Source organism: Anguilla rostrata, chromosome 16, assembly GCF_018555375.3.
Source record: "Anguilla rostrata isolate EN2019 chromosome 16, ASM1855537v3, whole genome shotgun sequence".
NCBI classification, from domain to species: domain Eukaryota; kingdom Metazoa; phylum Chordata; class Actinopteri; order Anguilliformes; family Anguillidae; genus Anguilla; species Anguilla rostrata.
This window is the reverse complement of record NC_057948.1, coordinates 32,530,642-32,556,687: the sequence shown is the minus strand read 5'-3', so window position 1 is coordinate 32,556,687 and position 26,046 is coordinate 32,530,642. Positions and strand designations below refer to the sequence as shown.

General features: G+C 45.2%; 3 protein-coding genes and 1 long non-coding RNA gene across 6 annotated transcripts in view; 1 reads left to right on the top strand and 3 right to left on the bottom strand.

Moving 5' to 3' along the window:
• The window catches only part of LOC135242351 (ras-related and estrogen-regulated growth inhibitor-like protein), a 5,484-nt gene extending 3,768 nt beyond the window's left edge, over positions 1 to 1,716 (bottom strand). The window contains exon 1 of one of the 2 annotated variants that reach the window (XM_064313396.1): positions 1,447 to 1,716. In XM_064313396.1, the coding sequence (XP_064169466.1) occupies positions 1,447 to 1,498 (52 nt within the window). In that variant the 5' untranslated portion in view covers positions 1,499 to 1,716. The remainder of the gene's footprint in view (positions 1 to 1,446) is intronic. The other variant, XM_064313397.1, reaches the window with a different exon arrangement.
• The window catches only part of LOC135242357 (uncharacterized), a 22,397-nt gene extending 2,581 nt beyond the window's left edge, over positions 1 to 19,816 (top strand). Inside the window, exons 2-4 of the long non-coding RNA XR_010326318.1 lie at positions 8,731 to 8,933; positions 19,410 to 19,484; positions 19,594 to 19,816. This is a non-coding gene — a long non-coding RNA (uncharacterized LOC135242357). The remainder of the gene's footprint in view (positions 1 to 8,730; positions 8,934 to 19,409; positions 19,485 to 19,593) is intronic.
• LOC135242341 (E3 ubiquitin-protein ligase TRIM33-like) lies at positions 7,396 to 15,646 on the bottom strand. Of its 2 annotated transcripts, none has more exons than XM_064313377.1 (10): positions 15,015 to 15,646; positions 14,142 to 14,351; positions 13,161 to 13,311; positions 12,736 to 12,790; positions 12,347 to 12,632; positions 10,633 to 11,426; positions 10,198 to 10,330; positions 10,030 to 10,104; positions 9,383 to 9,535; positions 7,396 to 8,912 (listed from the first exon to the last, which is right to left on the bottom strand). In XM_064313377.1, the coding sequence occupies exons 2-10, from the start codon at positions 14,331 to 14,333 to the stop codon at positions 8,691 to 8,693; spliced, it is 2,061 nt and encodes a 686-aa protein (XP_064169447.1). In that variant the 5' UTR covers positions 14,334 to 14,351; positions 15,015 to 15,646; the 3' UTR covers positions 7,396 to 8,690. The 2 variants fall into 2 exon arrangements, with proteins under 2 accessions (XP_064169447.1, XP_064169448.1); XM_064313378.1 differs by lacking the exon at positions 15,015 to 15,646 and adding an exon at positions 14,752 to 15,000.
• radx (RPA1 related single stranded DNA binding protein) lies at positions 16,344 to 26,046 on the bottom strand. The gene is made up of 15 exons (XM_064313399.1): positions 24,619 to 26,046; positions 24,312 to 24,454; positions 23,631 to 23,823; positions 23,098 to 23,206; positions 22,879 to 22,979; positions 22,024 to 22,143; positions 21,475 to 21,573; positions 21,195 to 21,362; positions 20,610 to 20,767; positions 19,810 to 19,961; positions 19,647 to 19,694; positions 18,914 to 19,062; positions 18,190 to 18,483; positions 17,483 to 17,665; positions 16,344 to 16,983 (listed from the first exon to the last, which is right to left on the bottom strand). The coding sequence occupies exons 1-15, from the start codon at positions 25,223 to 25,225 to the stop codon at positions 16,847 to 16,849; spliced, it is 2,661 nt and encodes an 886-aa protein (XP_064169469.1). The 5' UTR covers positions 25,226 to 26,046; the 3' UTR covers positions 16,344 to 16,846.

Here is a 26,046-nt window from a genome sequence, read left to right as displayed (position 1 = left end):
TTCAGTGATGAGGGGGAAACTCTCCTCAACCACCACCAGCGTGTAGCACCCACCTGGGTGATGCACGGCAGCTATTTTTTACACCGGAATGCTCACCACACATATGCTGAGGTGGGGAAAATGGGAGCCATTTTAACCAGTTAAGATGGGGTTGATTACGTTGTGGCAGGTTGAGAAAGCCAGAGAGAGCTACATGCTCATGGGATGGGCTCTCTATGGAGTGAGCATATATCCAATTATATCTCCTTCCTATATGAAAATATTTCAGGAATGAAGCTGAAGCTGGTTCTCATGAATTTTTTTTTTGTAGGGGGTGGGGAGTGTAGTTGTTTTTGCCCCACCTCCAAATCTTTCCCATATCCTACTGTAAATGCTTAAAGAGATAACTCTTTTCCCATGTTTTTCCACGAAAAAAAAACACACTTTAACAGCTAGCAGGGCGAAAACAGCGCCCCACTATGCTGTTAAGGCTCCTCTTCCCTGTTGTGATACAGCATTGAACTCTGGGTAATGTCATGTCTGATATTTATCAGCGCTCAGCACGCTTCCCCACACCCACAGCCACAGCGGCTGTCTTAGCATCAGCATCACATGACCTCACCTCTCTGAGTGAACTTCCTTCACCTGTAATCATACTTGAGAAACAAAGCAGATATCCTGTATGAACACGGTACATCGTACTCTCACATAGCGGTGCCTCGCATAACCCTAACCCTGACCCCAGTGTGCATAAACACACTCACAGTAGGGCAAGGATTATCACCCTAACCCTGACCCCAGTGTACACAAACACACTCACAGTAGGGGAAGGATTGTCACCCTAACCCTGACCCCAGTGTACATAAACACACTCACAGTAGGGGAAGGATTGTCACCCTAACCCTGATCTCGGAGCCCATACGCTAGATCAGAATTAAAATTTCGATTTAGCCTCTGGGGGCCGATGCGAAAATCAATGAATCGCAAGTACCCCCGCTACGGCTGCAGATGTGGGAATATGACATCCGCCCAAGGAGCGGAAGTCATGCCGTGTTCCTAGTCCGATGGGCAACTCTTTGAATGACAATGCATTGGAGAATACAGGTTAACTTTTCAACAGGATTATTTCACAAATTAGCAGTCCAGCCCTAACCCCAGTGCACTACATGAGCACACTCGCTGCACTGAGTAAGGATCATCACTCTGCACTCCAGTGTAAAGAAACACATCCTGGTATTTTTCCAATGTTTCTGTAACAGCTTGTGATGTCACATTACAGCCTCATCACAGAAGATCTTTTCCTCTGAACGGCGTCTTCACTGGTGTAAAGAAAGCACACAAACGTGCAGCACAGTATTTCCCTCACTAGTGCAAGTGACACAAGCTGGTTTCCACAAAGTTGTCCCAGTCCTGCAGTGCCCCCTCCGCCCCCCCCCCCCCTTCTCCCCGTCGACCCCCCACACTCACCTGATTTCCCCACGCCTTCACTGCCCAGCAGGGCCAGCTTGATGTCGTTCATGTCTCTGAGTGGGAGCTCTGTGCTCGAACCCTGAGCCCTGCACAGTGTGCCCGAAGGCTGGGGAGGGCAGGGATTATGTGTGTGAGACACACACACGCACACACACACACACAGAGCACCCCTCCCACTGGCAGAGCTCAGCGTTGGGTTACTCACAGGTCACTCTACCAAGGAATACCTTTAGCTTTTCTTTCTCTCTCTGCACTGCACTTTTTCTCTCCCCCTTTCTCTGCCTTCCTCTCTTCCCCCACCCCCTCTTTCTCTCGTCCTCTCTCTCTGTCTCTGTTCCCCTCCCCTCTTGCTTGCTTGATTTCTCCATGCTTATCTCTTTCTTGGTCTCTCTCCCCCTTCACTTTCTCTCTCTCTACCATTCTCTGCCTCTCTCCACTCTTCTCTCTCTTTCTATCACTCTCTGACTCTCTCTATTCTTCCCTCTCTCTCTCTCTCTCTCTGTTTCTCTCTCTTTGTGTTATTTAATACAGGGTTTTTCTATAATTGAAATGCACCACTGAACTCTACTGTCTTCTGGGGGAAAATAACTGAAGTTAGAATATTTATAAATAATATTGTTCTTATCAGAATTTTTTTTAATTCAGTAACTTGCCATAGAAGAATGCATATTTTACAGTAATTCTATATTACTACTACTACTACTACAACTAATAATAATAATAATAATAATAATAATAATGTTTGGCTGTCAGAATGATTTTTTTACTATTTCATAGCTTTACCAGGGTCCCGCGAAAATGCTTATCTGCAGTCTATTACTGTGCATTCCAAACTTTTAAAACCTTGTTGATACTTTCTCTCAAAATCCACCAGTATTATATTGGGTGGACACCAGTCTGGAAAAGAAAAAACAATCAATACTTCATAAATCTTCCAATTAATAGAGATGGAAATACAAAAACATTCCAGGTATGAAATGAAACATTCCAGGATGTCTTCAAAGCTTTGGGCTTATTCTGACAGTGGAAAGTAGAAGAATATTATTTCCACATTATTCTTCTAGACAAATACATACAGCCACTCAATCCACAAATCTCAATTTCATGGACTGTTTCACTAGTCCAAAAGAAATCATTTTGTTTGTGTTCAGCACCGATTGGGGATGTATTTTTTTCTTCCCAAGTCCCTTGTTTTTTATCATACAGTGGCTACAGTAAATTGTTCTGTTATTATCTTTTTTTGTTTGTTTTTTATTATTGATTGAAAAGGCACTGGCTCTTTTCAAGAACAAAGGCAGGTACCACACCGGGGTTTTAGTACGGCTGCCAATTTATGCCATGGATAAAAATGTTTGGTGGATTTTCACTGTTTTAACCAGCTTGGCCCAAGTAAGCGAACGCAGTGTGGCTACCCAGGGTAAGGGTCCAGCGTGCGGTGTGTAGCATGTTCATATTAGGATGTGACTCGCAAAGAACGTTTCTATAATAAGCGAAAATTATGGTAGGTAAAATAACATTATCAGATTGAGTACAGATTGTATCGGGATGGAAAATATTCACCTTCATCACACTGGGGGAATTATGAGCTCTGTGATCATCCTTAAGAATTACATAGAAGGGAAGGAGCACACAAGAGCAGTTTGTGTTTTGCATGGATACGAGCAACTAGTGGGTGTGTTTACAAAGGTGACCGCAGCAGCACTAGAGGGGGGTAATTAGCTTGTAATTACCAACCAGTTGAGTCCTTTTTTCGACCAGGAACTGACTCGATATCATGGGTGTGGTCCAGCGCTCAGGTGAGACAAATCCCCTTTCAAATCCCCTGTCTACAGCATTCCTACTAGCACACAGCCCTTTGCAGTATTTTTAGTATTTTTTTTCCCGGTAGAAAGCGCTAAGCAATGTTAGAAACACCCCTGGGGCAGTTACAGGTGGTGGAGTCCTGAGCTGAATGGGGCAGGAGAACATGGACCTGCCCCACACCCTTCGTCCTGCTGTAGGTCAACCTCACACTATCGGTAGGTGGAGAAATACAGAGGAGTTAAAACTGTGGTGCCCGGCCTGGGCACACAGGGAGCTCAGAAACAGCAGGAAAGGGACTTTGGAATGGCTTAGTGCCGTGAAATAAAACCGGTTCAGTCTAGGGAAACGTTGGAAATATGGCAGCCTGTTTATTTGGCTTGGGCATGCTCGCTGTACACAGCTATGAGTGGTGGACCCTGGCCCGTCCTGAACCCTGTTAGACTGGACCTGAAGTATTTGTGCTTTACTTGTAAAAACGCCATTCCTTAAAAGGCAATTTATACAAATACTGAACTGGAAAACAAACCCTAAATTTATTGCGATGTTATTGATGTAGACGGTGGAGTGGTTGTAAACATAAAGAAGCCAATAAATAAGACAACAGGACCAGGTCAAAACCTAGTATATGGCTGGACTGGCCGACCAATGGTGTGACGTCATAACTCGGCCGACCAATTATAGTGTAACTTCATCACTCAGTCACTCACTCACTCAGTCAGTCACAGAAATTTGCGTTTGTAGGGCTGGCCCCGCTGTTGCGGTCCAGCCAAAAAAAAAGAATAACAATAAAAATTATGTGGTTATTCTGATCCATTAAAAGAATAACCACATTATTGAGCCATTAATAATATGTTGGTGGTGGTAGGTTGTTGGCAGTTGGCAGTTATTAGTAGGTTGGTGTTGGTAGGTTGTTGGCAGTTGGAAGTTATTAGTAGGTTGGTGTTGGTAGGTTGTTGGCAGTTGGCAGTTATTAGTAGGTTGGTGTTGGTAGGGTTAGGGTTATTAGGTGAATACCAATAGGCTAGTGCTAAAAGGCTGGTCAGAAAGGGAATTCAGCACCAACAGAGCAATAAGGTGAAATGCTAGTGTGCTGAGAAATAAACAGCAGTAAGAGCCTGATGGGACCGCTCTTACTGCTGGGGGGGGGGGGGGGGTGCTGTGAGATTTCTGTATCTTCACAGTGGGGGGTCAGCAGGAGAATACAGCTGTTATATCTCTCTTACGGTAACACTCATCCCTCTACCTCTCATACCTGTGTGGGTAGTTACCTGAGGTTTGGTGTTAATCTTCTGTACAGTTTGACCATTGTGTAAGCAAGCATGCCTCAAGTGTGGGAGTTGAATTCCATTGTTTGAATTATGGCATCCACATAGCCCAGCGTGTCCTAGCTGCATACTAGCATTAAGGGTTTATATCCAGAAGAGCTCATATACTGTCCAGACTGGCTTTACCTACATCTGTGAGCACAGCTGGTCTTAATGCACATGACCAAACATCACATGCCTCTAACATTACGCATCTCTCTCCCTCTCTCTCTCCCTCTGCCCCATCTCTCTCTCCACCTCTCCTATCTGTATCGCCCATCTCTCCCTCAATTCTCCCTCCTACCTCTCATCTCTTCCTGTCTCTCCCTCTACCCCATCTCTCTCTCCACCTCTCCTGTCCGTAGCGCCCATCTCTCCCTCAATTCTTCTGCTTCCCTTTCATCTCTCTCTCTCTATCTTTCTCCCTCTCCCCACCACACACCTCCCCCCCCCCCCCCCCCCAGGGTGCCCTATCGCCCTCACATGCAGAGCACGGTGTCCCTCTCACTATGAGCCTAATCTGAAACAGACACTGGAGGTTTCAAACACAGCTGTGTTGCTGGCTGTAGCTAGTTGGGAAATGTGCATTCTGTTCTGGGATAATTCTTAAGCTGAAGGGTGATCAAAGTGGGGGTTATAGGGAAGGTGACAAATTACAGCCATTCTTGGAGCATGATTCTCTCCTCACAATTTAAAACAATGCGCTAACAAAGAGCTGGCTAATATCAAGCCCAGCTGTGTGCGCTGAATCAATGAAATGCATGGATATTGGATATTAGGCAGGTCTGATATTACATGAACCCTGGATTTTTTAAAGAAGCCAATTAAGAGACCACAGTTCAATCAAAAAACTTTATTTATATAGAACAATTCATATATTGAAATATATGGAAATAAATGGAAATTTTCCACCAGTGACTAATGCACAGGACAGAGATAAATACAAGAGTACAAATAAAATAAGATGAAAATCTTATTACAAACAATTGATTGCTACTCATAGAGGCAGAATAAGCTAAATATATATAACAGACATAACACAACCTAGTTAAAAGGCAGGCTAGAAAGATAGCTTTGGAGTTTGGGCTTAAAAATGAGAGAATTTTCTACAGAGGGAGCTCTGTGCTTGTGTGGGAGAATGATTGAGATGAGAACTGAGCCAGGCTGGACTGATTCTGTCGCCCTTAAAGGACAGACACAGCATCATATCCACCATCAGCCGAGTGGGCAAAATATTCCCAGTTCTTTTTGTAGCGCTTGACTGCTCAGAAATGGCCGGTATTTTGGTATTGTGCTGTATTTCGTAGTAAGTGCATGTAAAATAGAAAGATTATTGCCTCCCTATTTTTGCTGTGTGAGCCACATAATGACTACCACTGGTCTAGTCTGTAGGCAAACGATAACTGCTAATGGGTCCAATGGCCTCTCTTCTTGCATTTATCTATTCCCAAATTTTTGTAGCCACTCCCATTTTAGATGATTTATATTTTTAAATTTATTTGGCAGAGGCTTTTATCCAAAGCAACGTACAATAAGCGCACGCCGAAGGTCATTGGAACAACAGGTCCATGTACTGCATATGGAATATTTTCACAGACCTTTTATGGGCAGGCATTATGACATCATCCAGGTTGGCTGCAGGGAAAGCCAAACCCTGGGGCTTGTGACCCATCAATGGAGAGGGGGGGGGGGAGGGTTGTGGTGGGGGGTGCTGTGGGTTTAGTAATGTGGGGCTCCCTCCATCCTCCCCCCTCCCCCTCCCCCCTCCCCTTTCCCATACAGGTCTCGTAACACTATCCTGGGGTTTTCGGATTCATTTTGCTCGCTGCAGGCCAACGCAAACATGCCAGCGTTGTTATCCCTCTTCCCCAGCGCGGTATTTCAGGCATCGCCACCAGCCTTTTCCATTGCCGCTTAATCACGGCTTTTTATTTATTTATTTTTTTCAAAAGAGCCTAAATTGAATTAGCTGGAGAACCGGCTTTGGAAACACAATCGGTGGAATTCAGAAGGGGGGGCCCCTGCAGGGAGAGCCACATACATCTCTGTCCCCTTCCTGTCATCATGTCAGTCCTCCCCAAAATGGGCTCTAATGGAACATTATCTCTAAAGCGAACCGTTTAAAAAGCATAAGAACCAGCGTCGCCCATCCGGCTCTCTGGGGGCCGCACGTAGAGTAAACACGACGGGGGAGGTCTAATGTCACATGACGCATTGTGGCGGGTTTGTTGATTTTTGCTTCAGATACTCAAACACTTAAAACTTACCGGTAGTTGAAAATACATAAATCACAGGCCTCACCTCTGTTTACTCAAAGGCAAGGTAATATGAGCGTAAATCTGTTTCAGCTTTTAACGCGTGTTTGCCTGTTTCAAAGTATATTACACTGTGGGTTTACACTGGGTTTTAAAATGTTTCTCTGCTCAGGGTATGTTGAAATACAGGCATTACCTTTCCTGAATGTTGTCATCTCTATTAATTCACTCGCTTGATCATTCCAGGAAACTATTTATATTGCAGTAACTTAATTTAAAAAAATAAATAAATAAAAACAGTTTAAAGAAAGAGCAGCCCTGGAATGCCAGCTGAAGCTCGTGCTCAGTCCCAGCACATCACGTCCTATCTGGGGAAGTCAAAGAAAAATAAGTTGAAGAACAATTTTTTTTAATTTGAAGAAAATCAAACAATAGAGGACAGACTTGGAGACTGACACAGGACACCTGCTTCAACTGCAACCCCATTCTGTCAGGAATCAAGCCTTTGTAGACTTTTTATTCATAAATGCCTTAAAAGCTAGATGCATGTATTTTGGCCACAAAATGACAAGGTTAGGCTGATGTGGAACGTAAGATCAAATTTACTGGGTTCAAATAGGAATTAACCGTTTCTGTAACTCCACAAAGTAATTCTAATAAAAACATGTCAAACCATCCAAGGGATACAACAACAAAAACTTCAAAAAACTTACAAAAAAAAAAAAAACAGACCATGCAGGATGGAGGAAAAAAGTCACTTTTAGCTTATTACAAAGACAATTCCTTATATGAACGAAGGTTAGACAAAAAGGCCATGCTATACATTCAATTCAATTGTGTAAACTGGTAACTCTAGTAATAGCGTTTTACATTCATAATCGTACACTCTCTCCCTCTAATTCACCTTCACTTAATTTCTCTTTGCCTGGATGGAAGCGGTTATATATATATATATATATATATATATATATATATATAAATATAAAATGGTGTCCAGTGGTGAAGTACAACAGTCTGCTTCAGCAGAGTAGATTCCTTTCGTTTTCATTAAACCTCTGACATGCAGAAAGGCAACAGCGGGAGTCCCTTAAGTTAGAGCCATCTCATAAAACTGTAATGCCCGAACGTATAAATCTAATTACATTCCACGAGTGAAATTCAAAGGCGTAGCCTGGCAACGCCTCGTGGCGCCCACGGCTCCCCCCCAGACAACATTTTGAAAACATTTCTAAATCACTTTCATCTCACGCCTCGTGCTGTCGGTGATTTCTGATGATGCCGCCTTTAATTAGCTCCCCAAAAAATGTGAACCCCCGCACCCTTCAGGAGGAGATCCTCTACTTAACCAAGAGATCCCTCTGTTTGGGCATTTGGGATATCTGGCCCCAGTAAAAAAAAAAAAAAAAGAGAGAGAGAAAAAAAGGACAGACCAAAATATTTTGTCTTCAAGAAAGTATACAATAAAAAGTTTTAAAAAATGTAAATCTTAGATCCCAAGATGTGGTTTTAAATCCTAAAACGTACATAAACTGTCTTTGTTGGATTTATAATAATCTGGCTCTAGCTGCCATAAATTGTAAATATAGAGTATAAACATGAGTAACAATTATGAAGAGCTTAAAGTCACTTCCAGGTGATATAATCTATAATAGCAAACTTACAATAGTAGACTTATTAGCATACTAAATTTCATTTTTAGCATATTTCAGTTTTATCGACAGTGGCATTCCTGTCACACGAGAATCGCACAGATCTACATAAAACAAGTAATATACTGTGTACACAGGAAAGATTCAAAATATTCATTTGCTCAATAAAATCCCATAGTCTATCCTGGCCTGTTAGCCTGTTAGCCTGTGAGACTCCAGGCTGCTCTGGTTCAGTGTAGAGACCGGCGCTTCTTCCTCTTCCTGTCACAGTGTTCCTTCCTGGTGGACCAAGGGAAGCCATCCACACCTGCCCTGTAGAAGGTCATGTAGTCGTCGCTGTCCGAATCGCTGTCACTGCCCAGATGGAAGGTCTTGCCGGGAAACACCTCCTTGAGTTTTGATTGGAAGAAGGCCTTTAGGCTCCGCCCAGCCTGTGCCACTTCAGAGTCGGGCTGCAATGGGGAGAGACAAAGGTAAGCTCCATGCTCACCTGCTCTACCACGGGGATAGCCTCAGATCTATGGGGTCCTGCTATGCTATTACAAATAGCTTAGATAACGTTGCGCAAAGATACTGGTACTAAAGTTAAAGAAAGATTTCTTGACCGCACAGGACAATAACACGCACAATATGTGATTATTTCATCATGAAGTTCAAAGCAATTGGCAGTGAGACCGATGTTAGCACATGTGACCTTTATGGAAAATGACATCAGCCCTGGAGAAGCAGTACGTGTGCGATTGGTCCCAAGCATGTTCTCTTAAGTCGTACGGAGCACAAAATAGTTCATCAAGTGCTTTCCATGTGACGACAAAGACCGTAATTTTTTTCCTTGCTGAAAGCAGAAGGCTTTTTGCCCTATATGGTCTTTACATGTGAAAGATGCTTATACACCTGCAGCCTGAAAGAGATGCGTACTTACATAATTAAACGTTGCGCAGTTCCTGAACATGAGGCAGACGTCGGCCACGTAGTCCTCTGGTGTGCAGTAGTGCAGAGTGTGCCTCTGGTTCAGCTTGCTCCGTATGGCAGACAGATCCATCGGCCTCTTTATAATCTGGTAGTAGTGTCGGGCCTGAATTGGAAAAAAGCCTTTGAGTGGTTATCTTTGACCATCCACTATCCTCTTACTCACTGTCATCATAATTCCTTCTTGCTGCTTTCAATTAATTCAGTAGGCTTCACTCATGATTGGCCACACATTCTGCTGTAAATTGTGTTCACATTTCAATTTTTTGTTCATTACTTTGTTCAGTACCTGTGGAGTGATTGTCTCACTGGGCCAGTGCAGGGATGTGAGTGGGGATATTAGTGGGGACTGGGGATGTGAGTGGGAGGCGGTGTGAGTGGGGATGTGGGTGTGAGTGGGAATGTGAATGGGGATGTGAGTGTGGATGTGAGTGGAGATGTGAGTGGGGATGTGAGTGGGAATGTCAGTGGGGATGTGAGTGGAGATGTGAGTGGGGATGTGAGTGGAGATGTGAATGGGGATGTGAGTGGGGATGTGAGTGGGGATGTGAGTGGAGATGTGAATGGGGATGTGAGTGGGAGGCGATGTGAGACACTCACCAGCGGACTCACAGGCTCATGGAACGGGGCGCTTAGGATGTTGCAGGAGACGAGCAGCGTCAGCTTCTCACACCTCTGCACAAGAACAACACAGCAGAGAATTCATACACTCTGGTCCCGAATCCAGCTAGAGGTGAACCAGACTAGGCCTGAGCCCCGCCCTCTTACCCTCTGATCACAGGGGGACAGCCCGTAGGACACGCGCTTCGGTACGTGGTCCCCAGAGAGCCGTGTGTTCTCACAGTCATACTCCAGCTCTGGCTGCAGGACGTCCCGACACAGAGTGCACAGCCAGTCACCCCTGGAGGAGAACCAGAATGTACTCATATCTCACCTCTAAAGAGGCAGCGTTAAGATAAAATAAAGTGTTAGTAAGGAAGCAGTGTTAGAGTTAAAATGCGGTGTTATATTTAGGAGGCAGGTGTCAGTTGAGAGGCAATTTTTGAGTTTAAAGGCAGTGTTAGTTGGGAGGCAGTGTCAGAGGTAAAAGGCAGTGTTAGTAAGGAAGCAGTGTTAGAGTTAAAAGGCAGTGTTAGGGGCAGTGTTAGAGTTAAAAGGCAGTGTCAGGGTCAGAGTTGAGTAGCATAAGGAGGTAGGGCTCACTCAGGGAAGCTGAGCAGAGCAGGTATGTGGCAGGACAGGTGGAAGACTTTGGGGCAGCGGTCACAGCAGAGCAGGTCACCCCCATTCAGACACACGGCGCAGAAGTCCTCATTCTCCATCTGCACCGCCCCCTCCTCCCTGGGCCCCTCCCCCTGCAGCCATTCGGGGGGTGTGCAGGGGCGGGACATCCCCACGCGGGCCGCCAGAGGACCCGGATCCCGGTCCGACTCCGGGTCCGGATCCGGCTCTAGCCCCGGGTCGGGCTCTGATTCTGGGTAATGCTCAGAAGCTGGCTGCGGTGTAGACTCCGGGTCCAGCTCTGAATCCGCCTCTGGCTGTGATTCCGGTTCACATTTTATGTCTGGCCCCGATCCCAGGAACCACTTGGATTCCGGTTGCTGCTCTGATTCCGATTGTGAATCGGTTTCAGGCTGTGGTTCCGAATGCAGCCTGTAGTCTGACTCCAGGTGATGCTTCAGGTCCAGGTCCAGGCCCAGGTCCAGGTGTGGCTTCCATTCCAAATGGGGCTCAGATTTCAAATCAAGCTCAGCTTCCAGATCAGGCTTGAATTCCAGATCAGGCTTGAATTCTACATCAGGCTTGGATTCAGATTCTGGTGTGGGATCTGAATCGGGCTCTGGTTCAGAGGTGGTCGGTGGCATTGAGGGGTTTTGGCTGGGATCCTGTGTGACTCCTGGAGGATTGTGGGCTGGGCTGGGAGGGTGCTGTCCTGTGCTCTTTGCTCCTGGGGGAGGTTGACCCACCCTTGCAGTTTGACCTTCGCTGAGATCTCCCTTCACACACAGCCCAGATTACAAGGAAAAATACTCATAAATATGCAGCAGGACATATGCACACAGCAGGTCATATACATAGCAGGACAAACACAGCAGGTCAAACACACAGTAGGGCATACACACACCAGGTTATACACACATCAGGACATACACACAGCAGGTCAAATACACAGCAAGATATACACACAGCAAATCATATACACAGCAGGACATACACACACCAGGTTATACACACAGAAGAACATACACACAGCAGGACATACACACACCAGGTTATACACACAGAAGAACATACACACAGCAGGTCACACACACACCAGGTCATACACACAGCAGGACATACACACAGCAGGTTATACACACAGAAGAACATACACACAGCAGGACATACACACACCAGGTTATACACACAGAAGAACATACACACAGCAGGTCATATAAACACACCTAGACATTTTTGTCACAGATAAATAAAGGCTCACAATATTAATAGTAATAATACATTTTCTTTATAATGACCATTCAAGTACTACTTGAAAGCTAATTGACAGCAGGAGTCAAGTATAAAGCAAAGCAGCACAGTAGCAGCAGTTCATGCAATACACATGCAAACTACTCACAGACCTACAAACTGTTACATTCAGGACAGATTTACAAGAAAGCAGGCAAAGCATACACAAGCAGACAAGGGAAGCAAGAGAACTTATAAATCTAACACCTCACCTCTGCTGGGCAATGTGTTACAGCGGCCTGAATCTTTTAACCCAAACAGATTAGCAGCAGTGAAAGACAGAGCAAGAGAGAAGTACAGCAGACACAGAGCAGAAAGTTCACGCCCGGAACAACCCCTGGCATGATCAGTGAAGCCAGCTGAGCTGTCGGCTTTTTAATCTAAAGCTGTGTCGCTGAAATCAGACCTGCTGTATTCTGCGCAGTGACACAAACGGCAGGGAAACAGGAACGGGAATCGCGATCGTTATTTTCCTTCGGTGCGCCTGACTTGTGCAGGATCTCGCCGGCTCTGGGGAAACAGCGCCCTCTGGTGGCAGCTCAGGGTCAGGGTGAGAACCGTTGTGCCTTCTTCGCTCTGTCGAGATCTGGGACACCAGCAGCCGGCCGGACGCCGGCGGCATCCTCAGCCTCTCCAGACGCACAAACGGAACCCTGGAACCTTCCAGAAGTCTCTGAGTGTCCGCAGTGTCTCTGATTGGTGGGAAATACAGCAATGGAACAGAAGACAGTGAACGTCCATCTTGTAAACGTTTCCCTGCCGAAATTCTGATGATGAAAGAGTACCTTGCTGTACCTGTTACTGACCGGTGAGTTCGATACAAGCCTCTCCTTAGCTTCCGTGCCAGAGTCTTCATGAAGGCAAACAACGGGAGCAAATATTATTACATGATTTCCACCAGCATTCATTTACACTCGGGAGCGTCATAATACGTTCCATAATTAATCTATGCCCTGCACTGAACACACAATAAAAATAATTTAACAAAAATATAAATCATTTTGTGTAGTACAAATATAATAGTCACTCTCAGCATTCCACGGGTGTGTTCTAGGGTATACATAGAAGCATAATGATATCAGAACATTTGTGCAATGTTTGTAATATATCTGAAAGAGCCCCTTGCTCTAAGTGCAGGGCAGTGAGGGAGACTGATGTACTGACTCAGATGGGTTTGCCGTTACAGTCCAGCAGGTGGGTGCAGTGCAGCAGGTATTTACCTGGCTCTGTCCTGCAGGTGGGCAGGGGAGAAACCTGCGGGGTGGGGGCGCTGCTGAAGCATGTGGCGGGTGGGAGAGAGACCCCGGCCACGCCCTCTCCTATCCGGCCAATCTCTGTCTTCCTCTCACTGGCCACGCCCACATGCCTATCCTGTCAGCGGGTAATTGAGGAGGACACTGTCAACATGGCCAGCTCCAACACCCCTGCCTTCTCAACACCAAAACCCCATCCTATCAACACCAAAACCCCACCCTCTCAACATGGTGGTGTGGCTGCTACAGGTACTGGTTCACTTGTCTTCATTGATGATGGAACTGCCGATACCAATAGTGGAATGAATTCTGAAGTGAATCTGAAGTGCTCAAGCTTAACCAAATACCAAAATCATTGGATGGCGCTTCATCCTGCAGCAAGACAATGATCCCAAACATACAGCTAAAGTGACAAAAGTGTTTCAAACCAAAAACTGGAAAATTCTTGACTGACCAAATTATTTTCCAAACCTGAATTGAATTGAACATGCGTTTCATATGCTGAAGAGGCAACTGCCCCCTAAAAAAAAGCAAGAGCTGAAGATGGCTGCAGTACAGGCCTGGCAGAGCATCACCAGAGAAGATCCTCAGCACATGGCCATGTCTCTGGGGTGCAGACTTCAAACTATCATTTCATGTGAAGGATATGCGACAAAGTACTAGATATCACTACTATCATTTACATAATATTAATATGTCCCAAATATCATGGTCCCCTGAAATAGGGTGGCTATGTTTAAAAAAAAGTTGTTGTCCTAAACATTATGGAGCTCAGTGTATATATTTGTGTGTGTGTCATCGGTCCTTTATAAAGCATGCCAACACAATGCATTGAATCACAGGACTCCATGACCCTTTATAAAGCAAGGCAATGTGCTCAAGCATCATTTTCCCATTCTCGTTTCCCTGGCAGCAGCCTCCTCTCTGTCACCATGGCGATGTGGTTACCAGGTCTGCCATGCCGCTCCGCTCTCTGGTGGCGATTGCTAGGCTGCAGGCGGTCCCCACAGTTGGGGTCTCAGGGGGATTTCGGGGTGGCTTGGGCGGATCCACGGGGGCAGCCTGTTCCCCAGACCTCCTCTTCCTCCTCCTCCTCCTCCACAGCGTGCTGGGAAGCTGGTGAGCTGGTGAGGATGACATCTCTGAAGAGCCAGAACCCTGATGGGAAGACCCAGACCCAGTACTGCTCAGAATCCCTAATTCAGCTACACACCCTGTTAACGCCCCCCCCCGCCCCAACCCCTGGCCCTACCCCCATTCCTGCCCAGTCCAACCCCCCCAGCGCTGCCCCAGCCCAACCCCTCCCACCCAGCCCTGACCCAGTCCAACCCCCCCAGCCCTGCCACAGACCCAGCTAAATGGGCTGGGCCCAAACTATAGCAGAAGCTCAGAGAAGGTTCTGGGGCAAGGGGGTTGAAGAGAGAGAAAAACCTTGAGCATCACCCACCAACGGTTAGGACCGAAGCATACATTCTATGTGTATCAAACCACAGTCTTGCTTTTTACAGTAAGGATGCATTCAATACAGAACAAGCTCCATGATTAAAGTAGTACTTACCCCAGACAGGACTGTGGGGACACCTTTCCATTAGCAGTATTATTGCAGAAGCACCACAGACCAGATGTGTCTTAGCTTGCTTTGCCTCGTCGCAAATATTATACGCGTAGCAGAAGTTTCCAGAAACACCAGAAACTCTATTCAATCGCGGTGGCGAATGAACATAAAATTAATCTGCGTACCATCCGTGTATCAGTGAGATTTTCGGGGCAGAGGACATCAACAGCATGCGCACAATTACAGAGCGATTAATACCAAATTACCTGTAATGCGTCCCCGAGGAGCTCCCCGCGGTGTTCCACGCGGTGTTCGGAGATGGAAACGCGGATAAAAGCGAAGGTGGGAAAGGTTTCATGTGGAATCCGGTGCGTGTGACGGGAGCAGAATGCTGGCAGGTAGCCTGGGAGGCGGATGGGCGGGGGAAACAGAGCACAGCAGCCTGCCGGCTCGCTCTATTCCCTGGACATCTCATTAATACCAGCTTCAGTAAACATGAGGTTACACCCCGCCGCTCCCTGCGTATTTAACAGTTACCAAGTGCGACGCGAATAAATAAATATATAAACAAACAGCGGTGCTGTAAAGGGGTGTGGCCAGAAATGTGCCTGCAGGTCGGAATCGTGCAGGTGTGGCTCTGACTGTAAGACCTTCATCCTGCTTAACAAGGGGTGAACAGCTGCAAATATTCTTCCATATTAGAAAATATTCATATGGCATTTACAGTGTTTTATAGTATTTCTTTTTGCAGTGAAATATTAATTGACCTCATCTCACATTTATTACTGCAGTAAGCAGAGATGGCTTATTAATTTCTTTAGATCATCATTTTATGTATTATCACTGTACATATTGCTGTCATATGTGAGAGCTGAATTTTGTCTTGTACTTTTAGGTTACAGTTACTTTCCCAGTAATCGAAAAAAATTGACTGACTCGACGTTCCATTTACTTGTAGTTGTGACAGCATGATGGAAATGATATCCATTGTAGCTCACCGTTACAACGAACCTCAATGGTACCAATGTTTGTGGTGCTCAAAGTGCCAAAATCTACATTTAAAAAAACTCAACAGCAACATCTCTTACTAAATATGAAGACAGGATGACTCATGAACAATCATAGACTTTGGTGTGCAGTTTCATCAAAATCTACTTTCTACCGAAGTATGTCAGCTGTGTATAATCCACATAAAATCTCCTCCAAAGCACACCAGCATTCTGGGGTGCACTATCAACCTTGTTAACATGAGGATAGCCTGTCTGTTTATGTGTTTGTGAGTGTGTGTGTGTGTCTGTCGCAGATCGGGTCTAGCTTAGCCAAGGGGAGTTACCCTGAGCCGATTCAGCATACAGCACAGGCAGCATTAGGTGGTGTTCCGTTGGATCATTTCCTCCTGGGAAACTAGTCTGGGCAGTTACCTTGTGAACACCTGCGTTGAAAAGAAAGTCATTGTTCCGGTATTTACAAGGTAACTACCCAAACTAGTTTCCCAGAAGAAAATTTCTTAACCCGACTGTATCCTTCTGAAGACATTCCCCCATATAGCAGTCTGTGTACTTTGTGAACATGGAGGTCAGAATCAAAAGGAAGACTTTCTTGTTTTAATTGACTTTAATTATTTGCAGTTCTGCAAGCTGCAGTATTGCTTATTCTTTAGAAAAAAAGAAAAGAAATACCTCTGGACTTATAAAAAGAGTGGAAAAGAGTATTAAACATATGCCTACTTGTGCTTTACACTCTAAACATTTCTCTCTCTGCCATGTTACATCTTCACTATGTGAAGTAAAAAAGGAAGACACAGCCTATTCAGTGCATTTTCGTTTGGGATCACTGTACTGTACAATGTGCATTTCTATTTTAAATGCAATACTTCACAAAAATAAGGCCCTATACTTCAAAACAGAGTAACTGCACATTAATATGAAACCAGGTGGTTCTATCTCTCAGAAAAATCTTTGCCAGCTCACAAAGCAAAGCAACATGGACACCAGGACCTTGGTCCTCTAAAACAGGACCAATGCAATGAAATGCAATATTAAATAGAACAACGTGACAGTTGTTAGGATTTGTCCTCCCTGCATTGGTCACGAGGCACCTACACCAATGCGACGTCGGTCATCTTGTACATCTTGTTGAGGAAGACCTCCACCTTCTGCCCTCCTAGGTGACAGAAGTCAAGGATGCACACGGCATGCATGCCCTCCAGCTCGGCTGCTGTGCGTATGACATCACCTGCAGAAGCAAAATCAGGCACTAATTATACACCCACCTATTCAGCTGCCCAGATGTACTTTATAATGTACACGGTCCGAGGTATATGTCACAGGCAACGCCACACCCATGCAACAGTAGTAGTTCATCCTGGACAACTGCATGGGCATCACACATTCACAAGTTGGACCCCTTGGACCACGGCTCCACACTGCTGCCTTATGATCCCAGCGTTCTCACATGAGGAAGTGTGATTGGCTGCCTGGTCTTACAGCCGTGAGTGAGCAAGCATGCCTTTGCACTGGACTGTGTGCCTTTCTGTAAATAAACTCAGATTTAGGCCTATAAGTTAACGAAAGGCAATACTACACTTGCCTCTGTGAACTGGCCGTTTATTACGATTAGCAGTTGGCTTGGAAGTGACAGGGGGCATCTGCCCTGTTTAAAATATGCCCTCTACTATGCTTGATTCTAAGGGGGACACGGTTAACCCCCCATGCCCCCCTGCACCGTGTATTACCTGAGTCGGGGAGGGCGGGCTGGCCCCCGTCCGCAGGGCGGCCGATGGGGCTGACTGATCCTGTGGAGAGGCAGGAGACCAGCGTGTTGTCGTGGGGATCTCGCGGCAGTCCGACGCTCCGGGGGTCTTCAGGAGACAGCACTGGCACGAACAGCGCGTCGATGGCCGCCTGCTGGTTTATGCCTGACGGAGGCAGTTAAATTGAAATCAGCGTCGCCGCGGAACTGAGCGACTCACTGCCAGCAGTGTCAGGACTCTGCGTGTGGGGGCTGCTACTTTAGCCTTTTAAAAACAGATTTCTGTGCAGAAATGTCCCTTTCCCCCCACCGTCCTTCAACAAGAGCCAGGAAATAGATTCTACCAACATGGGGCCTCCAGTGGCGTAGCCCATACAGCGCTTTCCACATGCTCATTGCGAGCCGCGACGTTGGCGGTTCTCCCTCTCTCTCCTCCTAGTTATTCCTGTCTCTCTACACTATCCCATCTAATAAAGCTGGAGAAAGCCCAAAAAATATTTTAAAAAATAAAAAATAGATTCTACCAACACAACACAGCTTAACATTAGCCAAAAAGCAGCAGTGTACTCGAGTGTGAACTGCATAATGCACGACTGGGTCCCTGGATAAGGGTAAAGTAAATAGTGAAGAAGAAAGCAGTGTGTACATGTATCTCACAGTGGCACTGAGCAGTACCATGGCTGATCTTACCCAGGATCGTGATTCTGAAATGGCCTTTGTAGGCCACTGGAGGGTATCTGTTTAAATCTTGGTTGGGGTGGAAGTCATCCACGGTCCACTTGGCTGGGTGAAGGCCGGTTTTGTGCAGAAGGTACTCTCGGTCCTCATAGCTGAATCTGCGTGGAATGCTCTCAGGCTCCAGGCCACCAAAACGTAAATGTTCCTGCAAGTCCGCTCTCAGCAATGTCCATGCGCTGCTTTCCCACAATGCACTGGGACGGTCATCCACCAGCTGTGCCTGGGTGTCTGTACTGAGTAGGGCACCTGGTAGGCACAGCAAAATAATTGGCTTAGGCAAAAGACATGTGGTCACCACTGACAAAACCCTCACTAGCTCAGAGGCTCTGTGGATAGCCTCCATGCTAACAGTGGAATGCTGTGCTGTCATGCCAAAACTCAAATTGCTGTGGTTGTGGTAACACATAATAACAAGTAAATACAGTCATATAATTACTAAGATACGACTGAGGGAAAGATTGTGACAGAAATAATCGGTTTAAGGGTACGATTTCTGCCTTCTGAATTGAGATGGATTTGTCCAGTGAAAAGGTTTCTTGTAGTGCTCTGCATAGATATGCACATCAGTTCTGTTTTCAGAAGGAGTGTTTCAGCACGGATGAATGCGCCAAAGAGGTGCAATGAAGTGGGAAACAAAAGTAGGCAGTGCTGGAATTGGGCTAATGTGACTGTATACCTGTGGTATTCTGGCGTTCGTGGCCAGAGGCTTGGTCTTCCTCCCCCCGTGCTTCCTCCTCCTCCTCCTCCTCCTCCTCCTCCTCCGGTTCTGAATCTTGCCTCTCCTCCTCAAGGAGCTCCTCCTCTGTACGGTTTTGTCCGGATTCGCTGAAAACAGGATTGCGCTCACTGTCACCTGTTCTTCCTTAGAGTAGATGAGCTCATCACAGTGATCATGTAAAAGTAAGCTTACACAAAATTCTAAATGTATGTGTGTGTGTGTGTGTATACAAAAAACCATTAGATATACCATACAACTTTTCTAGATGTTGTATCAGCAAGCTCCTGATTTAAAGGAGAAACACACCGCACGCCTCCACACCTGCTGAGATAGGGATCTGAATGGGTGTTCTACTGTTACCAATGTGTCTCATTTTCACATGGCTGTCTGATATATTAAAGGAGTTGTTATGCTGCGATAATAACATTTCCTTACTTTGTTACATTTTGCACAGTGGAGGGGTGGATTAAAGAGTGATCCATAATGGACAATGGCACAGAACACAGGATCCAGGCCCCAGGGGGAAAAAGTGAGTAAAAATGTTTATTCATTCCTTTTTGCTGAACTTTTGTGTTTTTTCAGTAAATGCTTGCAGCACCATGTATGAAACGTTGTCACTATTATAATCTGTCCTACAGGGTTCCTCTCTCGGAAAGCAATACACAACACAGAACCGATCGGAGGTCATTACCTCTCCCGCAGCACCACGGATCGCGTTGCGTATCGCCGCCTGAGCTCTCTGGACAAGGGACAAACACAGGGGGGGTAACTCATTAACACAGAGGCGATAACATAACCCCCCATCGCTCACGAGCGTCTCTGACCGCGGGAGGACCCGAGGCTGACCATCGTACCTCTTCGCCCGCTGATTTCTTTTGCGTTTCCGCGGCGAGGGGACCGCGTCGGCAGGCTGCGTGCCGCTGCCCGCCGGGATCTCGGTCGCCGTACCAATCCCATGATCCTCTGGGGGCAGAGACCTGCTGACGTCGGCGCTCTCTGGGGCGACCTGCATCACACAACAGTAAAGAACCGCCCCCATTATGCCCCTTTTTATAAACCGGCAGGACTCAGGATCTACGCGGACTACAAAACGGAATGTACTGATCAGGTGCTTGCTGGTGGTGCTGTGATCCCATAACTTATTCCAGCACATCCCTTGAACTAAATAAGCTTTGCAAATAATAGAGGGCCTATGGTATATATATATATTAAAATGAAACTATCTGTGGTGTGGGGATGGCTGGTTTAAGCAGCCACACCTGCCCTGGGTCAAGCTAATTAGACCTGGCCAATTGGATAATTGGTTAAGAATTAGATAATTGGCCAGGCTAATTGGACCAGGAACAGAGTGGCTGCACCTGTGGTAGTGAGTATCACTGCGCACAGGTTAAATCTGCCACCCCCACCCACACCAGGGAGCTCTCTGTCATGACAGGGTTTTACATCTGCTCATTTGGCTGTACCATCTTGCCAAACCCTCGTAAAATAAATCTGGACTGTTGGAACATCTTCTCCCTGTGTCTCTGTGCTGAGGCCCAGGAAAGCCACCGGTGGCTGTGGCAGGCTGTTTGCACACTATCCTTTTCCAAAACGGTCAGTGGTCCTGATTTAAGATAGCGTGAGCACTTGAGATTGCATTCTGGAGCATACTGACCTGTTCAGGGGGCTGTAAAGAAGCCTGTTCTTCCTCAGGCCATGGCACATACTGCACAGCTGTGATCTGGCCCTGAATAGCCACCCGCTTGTGCTCTCGGTACTGCAAGCTCTCTAGCTCCTCCTGCAGCTTGCCTGCAGGAACTACAGGAACCTCAGCTAAAAAAAAAAAACAAGACCAGATTAAAACATAGTATATGGCTGGACCTAACACACGTGATCCGGCCGACCAATGGTGTGACTTCATAACTCGGCCGACCAATGGTGTAACTTCATCACTCACTCAGTCAGTCACAGACATTTGCGTTTGTAGGGCTGGCCCCGCTGTTGCGGTCCACCCAAAATAAACCTTAAAGAATGAGTAAAAATTCTGCTGTCACCAATCAACTCTGCAAATAGTAATGTCGCCGGTTTATGATGTTGAAGAACAAGTCACGTGCACTATTCTGAGGTATGTCATTTCTCATATCAACTAGTTTCCCGTTGTGTATTGTACATTCAAGAGCGGCAGACAAAAGGGAAAGATGAAGCTGTGCATTGAAAATATATATTTTTTTCAAAAGATTCATTTCTGGACAGTTCTCACCGGAGCCATCGGTGATGTCCTGGGTGAAGACCGGGGGCGCGGGGGGGAAGCAGTAATGTCCGCCGATGACCGTCTTCTTCAGGACCTCGCTTTCCTTCAGGGTCTTGGTCCACTGGATGAAGGCCTTTACCGCGGGACTGCGCACGTACGGCTGGCCCTTGTGGTAGCCTGGCAACAAGCACGCGGCGCTCAAATGCTGCTCAGACGTTCCAGCGGGAGTCAGGCAATGGCCCAAAACGCGCGTTACTCATAAAGCAAGGGAGGCACTGAGACAACCCACCAGTGGTGAATATCTGGGTCTCGGTGGAACTGGTGAGGTAGACCACGGTGGAGCCCGTGGGTCGGCACACCCTCATCTGAGTGCACACCAGGTACGTCACTGTGGGGGGAGCGGGCGGGGGATTTATTGACCGCTCATAAATCAGAATGCTAACACTTGGAAAATGAATAATGCACAGCAGTATAAATGAACAGCAGACAACGAAGAGAGCAACATGTCACCTAATTCCAGAATATCACAGGCATTTAGCAGATGCTCTTATCCAGAGCGACTATTTACATAGCCTTTACATTGCATCCATTTGTACAGCTGGATATATACTGGAGCAATGCAGGTTAAGCACCTTGCTCAAGAGTACAATGCCAGGAATCGAGAATTTAGGTTACAAGACCAGTTCCTCACCCAATATACTACACTGCTGCCAAGAATATTTTCACAAGGGATAGCGATTCAGCTTTATTAGTGTTATAATTTTGTTATACATTTAAAAATATCAGTGTGGCTGTGTACAGAATGAGAAGACTGTAATAAAAGAGAGGAGGAGCTTACTTGGATAAATCCCACTAAATATCTCAGGCTGCGATGAAGCAAATATCTCCAGAACAAATGGGCAGTCTGAGGTTCCGTCTATGGCATGAACCCAGCGATACGTCCAGTATTTCTCAGGGACTGAAAAACAAAGAAATAACAAGCATCTTTCCAAATCTTTGGCCGTGTGTTAAGGAACATTCTAAAAGGTGAAAAGAGCTTATGCTGTTCACATTATCTTCGTACATAGCCCTGTTGCCTGAAAAAGATATGGATTTCTTTATTAGGATTTTATGTCACTAAAGATACATTAAAACCTTGTGTTCACCTAAATTCTAACTTAGATTTTTTTTAAAAATATTTCCTGATTTATCTTACACATTCCCTTCTGACAATAGTGAAGTCACAATATCAAGTATAATTTTCTGAATTTTTCTGTTCAAAAACCTGCCCTATTGGGCAGGTTTTCACTAATGTAATTTTTATTTTTTTTATTTTTAAAGTACATTTCCTTTTTCCACAATGGCTAATTCTTGCGCTTCCCTACACATTAATTTAAAATTTTCAATTATTTCAATTATTATCTTTTTGCCTTAACAACCTGTTTTCATATTAAACTTTTTAGAATGTCCCTCTGTTTAGCTGCCACAAGTCCAAAATGAGGTAGATTATTGTAGTAACACATTCTCCAAATAGTCCTCCATAAGAGTTATGCAGCTCCTTCATACGTGCTTATGTCGATAGCTGCAGCCATGTTATGTCATGGCTAATGCAGCAGATACTGATAAGATCGTTTTAAGCTATTCTAGGCCGATAGCAATAGCACCTCAATATTACCGTGCGTCCCAAGTGCAGATTATGAGCAAAATGACTTGCCTGTGTTGCCCTTGTTCCTGATCCGCTCACAGCGTCCTACAAACGAGACTAGGCCGATGACATCACAGGTACTGTTGCTGGGACAGTTATCCAGTTCAGATCTAGGAGCAAAATGCAAAATTACAGTATATTTGCACTGACATAAATGTGTAAAATTCCAGGTTTCTGACGCGCATGGAAATTCATACGGAAATGGGAAATCCCTGTGGGAGCCTGCACCTGGAAATGAAGTGGTACGGGACCTCAGGTAAACCCCACTGCAGCTTTACACTCTTGGGTGGAATCACATCAATGACAGCTTCTGGGTTCCGTGGATTCAAGCCAATTTCTGTACGACAATGCAAAAAAAACTGTCAATCAGCAGCAGTCTGTCCTAAATCATGTTCAGGTCACGTTGAGGGGTTAATTATCCTGGTTTGATCTCAAAAGGTAACATCTCTCTCATAATAAATATTAATAGTGAATGCAGAATAGTGATACAATAAGGGTGAGTTCCCCAGGTGCTTCTTCAGTATCTTGGATTTGCCAGACACCAATTTACTGCGTGTGGGAAATGAGCTTATGTTATGCAATGACTTTAAATTAGGGATCTATCTTTGGGAAGAGGTTAAAACCGTGGAAATGAGACATGAGTCATTCGATGAGCAGTCTAAAATATGTTTTAATGACAGTCAGATATTCGCTGGGTCTCCAATCGATATTTGTCTTTAACCTGTGGCTGTTTCTTGAACACAGGCCACTGATTTCAGTACCTAGAGAGGTGAAGTTCCTCATCTGTGGGTTTGCCAGAAAGGGCCGAGTTCTCTTCTGATAGCTTTGCTTGAGCGTGTAGTTCTGAAGGTAGAGAACTGTTCCCACATTGAGTCTCTGATACCACTCAGGACACAGGGCATTCCATAGGACCATGGACATGGAGCCACTCTGATCAGCAACCTCAAAGTAGGCCTGCAACACATAAACCAGTCATTGTATTCAATACGTTTGTTGGTAAAAATTGTTATTAGCATTATGGTTATAAATATGGCAGGGAAAAAAGAGGTTCATTTTACAAAATCTGAACTGACAAAGCCAGCAAAAACTTCCAAAGCATTTCAACTCATGCAAATCTCAGAGACGCTGTAAATCATCTCGATTTAAGACATTTCCCCAGTCGTTAATATCTACCTATTTTTAATACCGTACAGACTCCAAGCAAGTATTTATCTAATGATACAATTTCTCCGCAGATATTTTCACTATATCCCTTTACTCCGTAGAGCAATTTATGCGGTTTGCATTTAACATTTGTAATATATGGGTAAACAATTAATCTAATTAATTTCAAGTGAAACTAGCCTATACACTCGAGTGCCGCCCAACCCCAAGTGAAGCACTGAAAGGTTTACACAGTTTAACCAACGCTATTTAACCCTGTTAGTGCTGACATTGCCAACCTGAAATGGGATGTCAATCTTTGTGTCCACCTTTCCGTAGAACCTCAGCCGTGATTTATTCATTATTCTAACAAGAAGAGGCCGACATTGGTGGGAGCTACCGTAGACGGAGTCTAGATCACACAGCAGAAACATCTTTGACACTGTTGAGAGACAGCAAGAAACCATTACATTTAGAACAACCTTTAATACAATACTACAATAAGTATATTTCACAAATAATGCCTACTACGTACGTTATGACATCTATTTTAATTATCTGTTTGTCCTGTTTCACGGAGTAACGAATAAGAACGCCTGTCCTTACCATTCAAAACCACGTCCGTTGGAGGCATGTCCGGGATCCATAATCTACCGTGTGGATCCTCATTATTCCACAATGACAAGTAATATTTCCGACGGGTCTGGAGTGGAACGTCATTTTGTATGGCTAACACACTCTCGTCGCCTTCTTTTGACCAGATGGGTAAAGCAGCTGGGTCTTTTATGGAGCGAAGAATGCGAGAGTCTTCACAAACGTTGCCGAACTCTATTTTCTCAATGCAAACCGAACCATGACCCAATCTCCTCTCGTTGTACACAAACGAGCACTGTGTTATTTGTACATCAATGCCACTGCGAATTATATTTTTGTGTACCAGATGATTAAGATCACTTGCGAGATGACATTTAGCTTGCACGATGCCGTCAGTAACGGTCAAGTCGTAGCAATAGCTGTCCACAAATTTGTCTTTGGTTCTTTCTTGTTCCGCCAGATACCTTTGCACTGCAATTACTGCAATAAATCCAACGTTGTCGAGTTTCAGTCGACTGGTTCTGGCAGAAATTAGTTGTTGAAAGGCAGAATGTATAAGCGAGTTCTGGGGAAAACCAGCAGGAGTATGATCAGAGAGTAATGTGTCTTCAGTCATCATCTTCTGTTCTGTGGCAGCTACTGTCAGACAAGCTAACTTTCTAACGTTAGTCTAGACACATTTAGAAATAGCGAATCTGCATATTTAACAGTATTTACTAGTCGGTTAGCTACATTCCAGCTGCGGTTGTCGAAATTAAGACAAGACAATGCAAACTGTGTAACTTGTTCCCAACAAGAGCAAGTTAATTGCTACAAAAACCCCCCGCCAAACCCACTAGCTAGCGCCGCATAGTCTTCAGCTCACGAGCTAACGTTTGCTGCCAATTCGCCAGTGTAATTTACAGATCTTACTGTTGTACGTTACTCAAATCAACCATTCCCTACGTTATCACATCTAATAAGCTCCGTAAGTTATCATATAAATAAACTATGTTTTAATCAATCTGCAAATATTTTCTGTTGTTGACAAGCTATCTAGCAAACTACTGCCATTATTTCTTCCTCTAGTCGAGCGCTGATGACGGTGGCTATGTTGCCAGATGTTGCATTTATTACAACTGAAGGACCCCTCAAATCTCCCCTATTTTCAGTTCAATCCGATACAGATTTCTCACATTTCGTCCCATACCACATGTTATTTGCTCTTATATTGTTCTACCGTAGAACTTCCCCCGTACATTTTTAAAATACATTATATTTTGGGAATTGTGCACCAGTCTGGCAACCGTGGACAGCGGTAAATTTGGAATTTTACTATTTAAACATAACCGTTATAACCTGGATCAGAATTCGTTACAATGGCAGTGGGGCTTCTTATGTTTTACCAACGGATATTTTGTGATAACGTAATATTTAACGACGAATTTGACTAGCATAGCT

What these genes read in the sequence shown, in the direction of transcription:
- LOC135242341 (XM_064313377.1), bottom strand. Translation starts at nt 14,333, where the DNA reads ATGTCATCCTCACCAGCTCACCAGCTTCCCAGCACGCTGTGGAGGAGG. An exon ending in CACTGCGCAGAATACAGCAG is followed by an intron (nt 11,427 to 12,346) that starts GTCTGATTTCAG and finishes CTGTGTGTGAAG; the next exon opens with GGAGATCTCAGCGAAGGTCA. An exon ending in ACTGCGCAACGTTTAATTAT is followed by an intron (nt 8,913 to 9,382) that starts GTAAGTACGCAT and finishes TCCCCATTGCAG; the next exon opens with CCCGACTCTGAAGTGGCACA.
- radx (XM_064313399.1), bottom strand. Translation starts at nt 25,225, where the DNA reads ATGATGACTGAAGACACATTACTCTCTGATCATACTCCTGCTGGTTTT. An exon ending in CAGGAACAAGGGCAACACAG is followed by an intron (nt 22,144 to 22,878) that starts GCAAGTCATTTT and finishes TTTGTTTTTCAG; the next exon opens with TCCCTGAGAAATACTGGACG. An exon ending in GACCCAGATATTCACCACTG is followed by an intron (nt 21,363 to 21,474) that starts GTGGGTTGTCTC and finishes GCTTGTTGCCAG; the next exon opens with GCTACCACAAGGGCCAGCCG.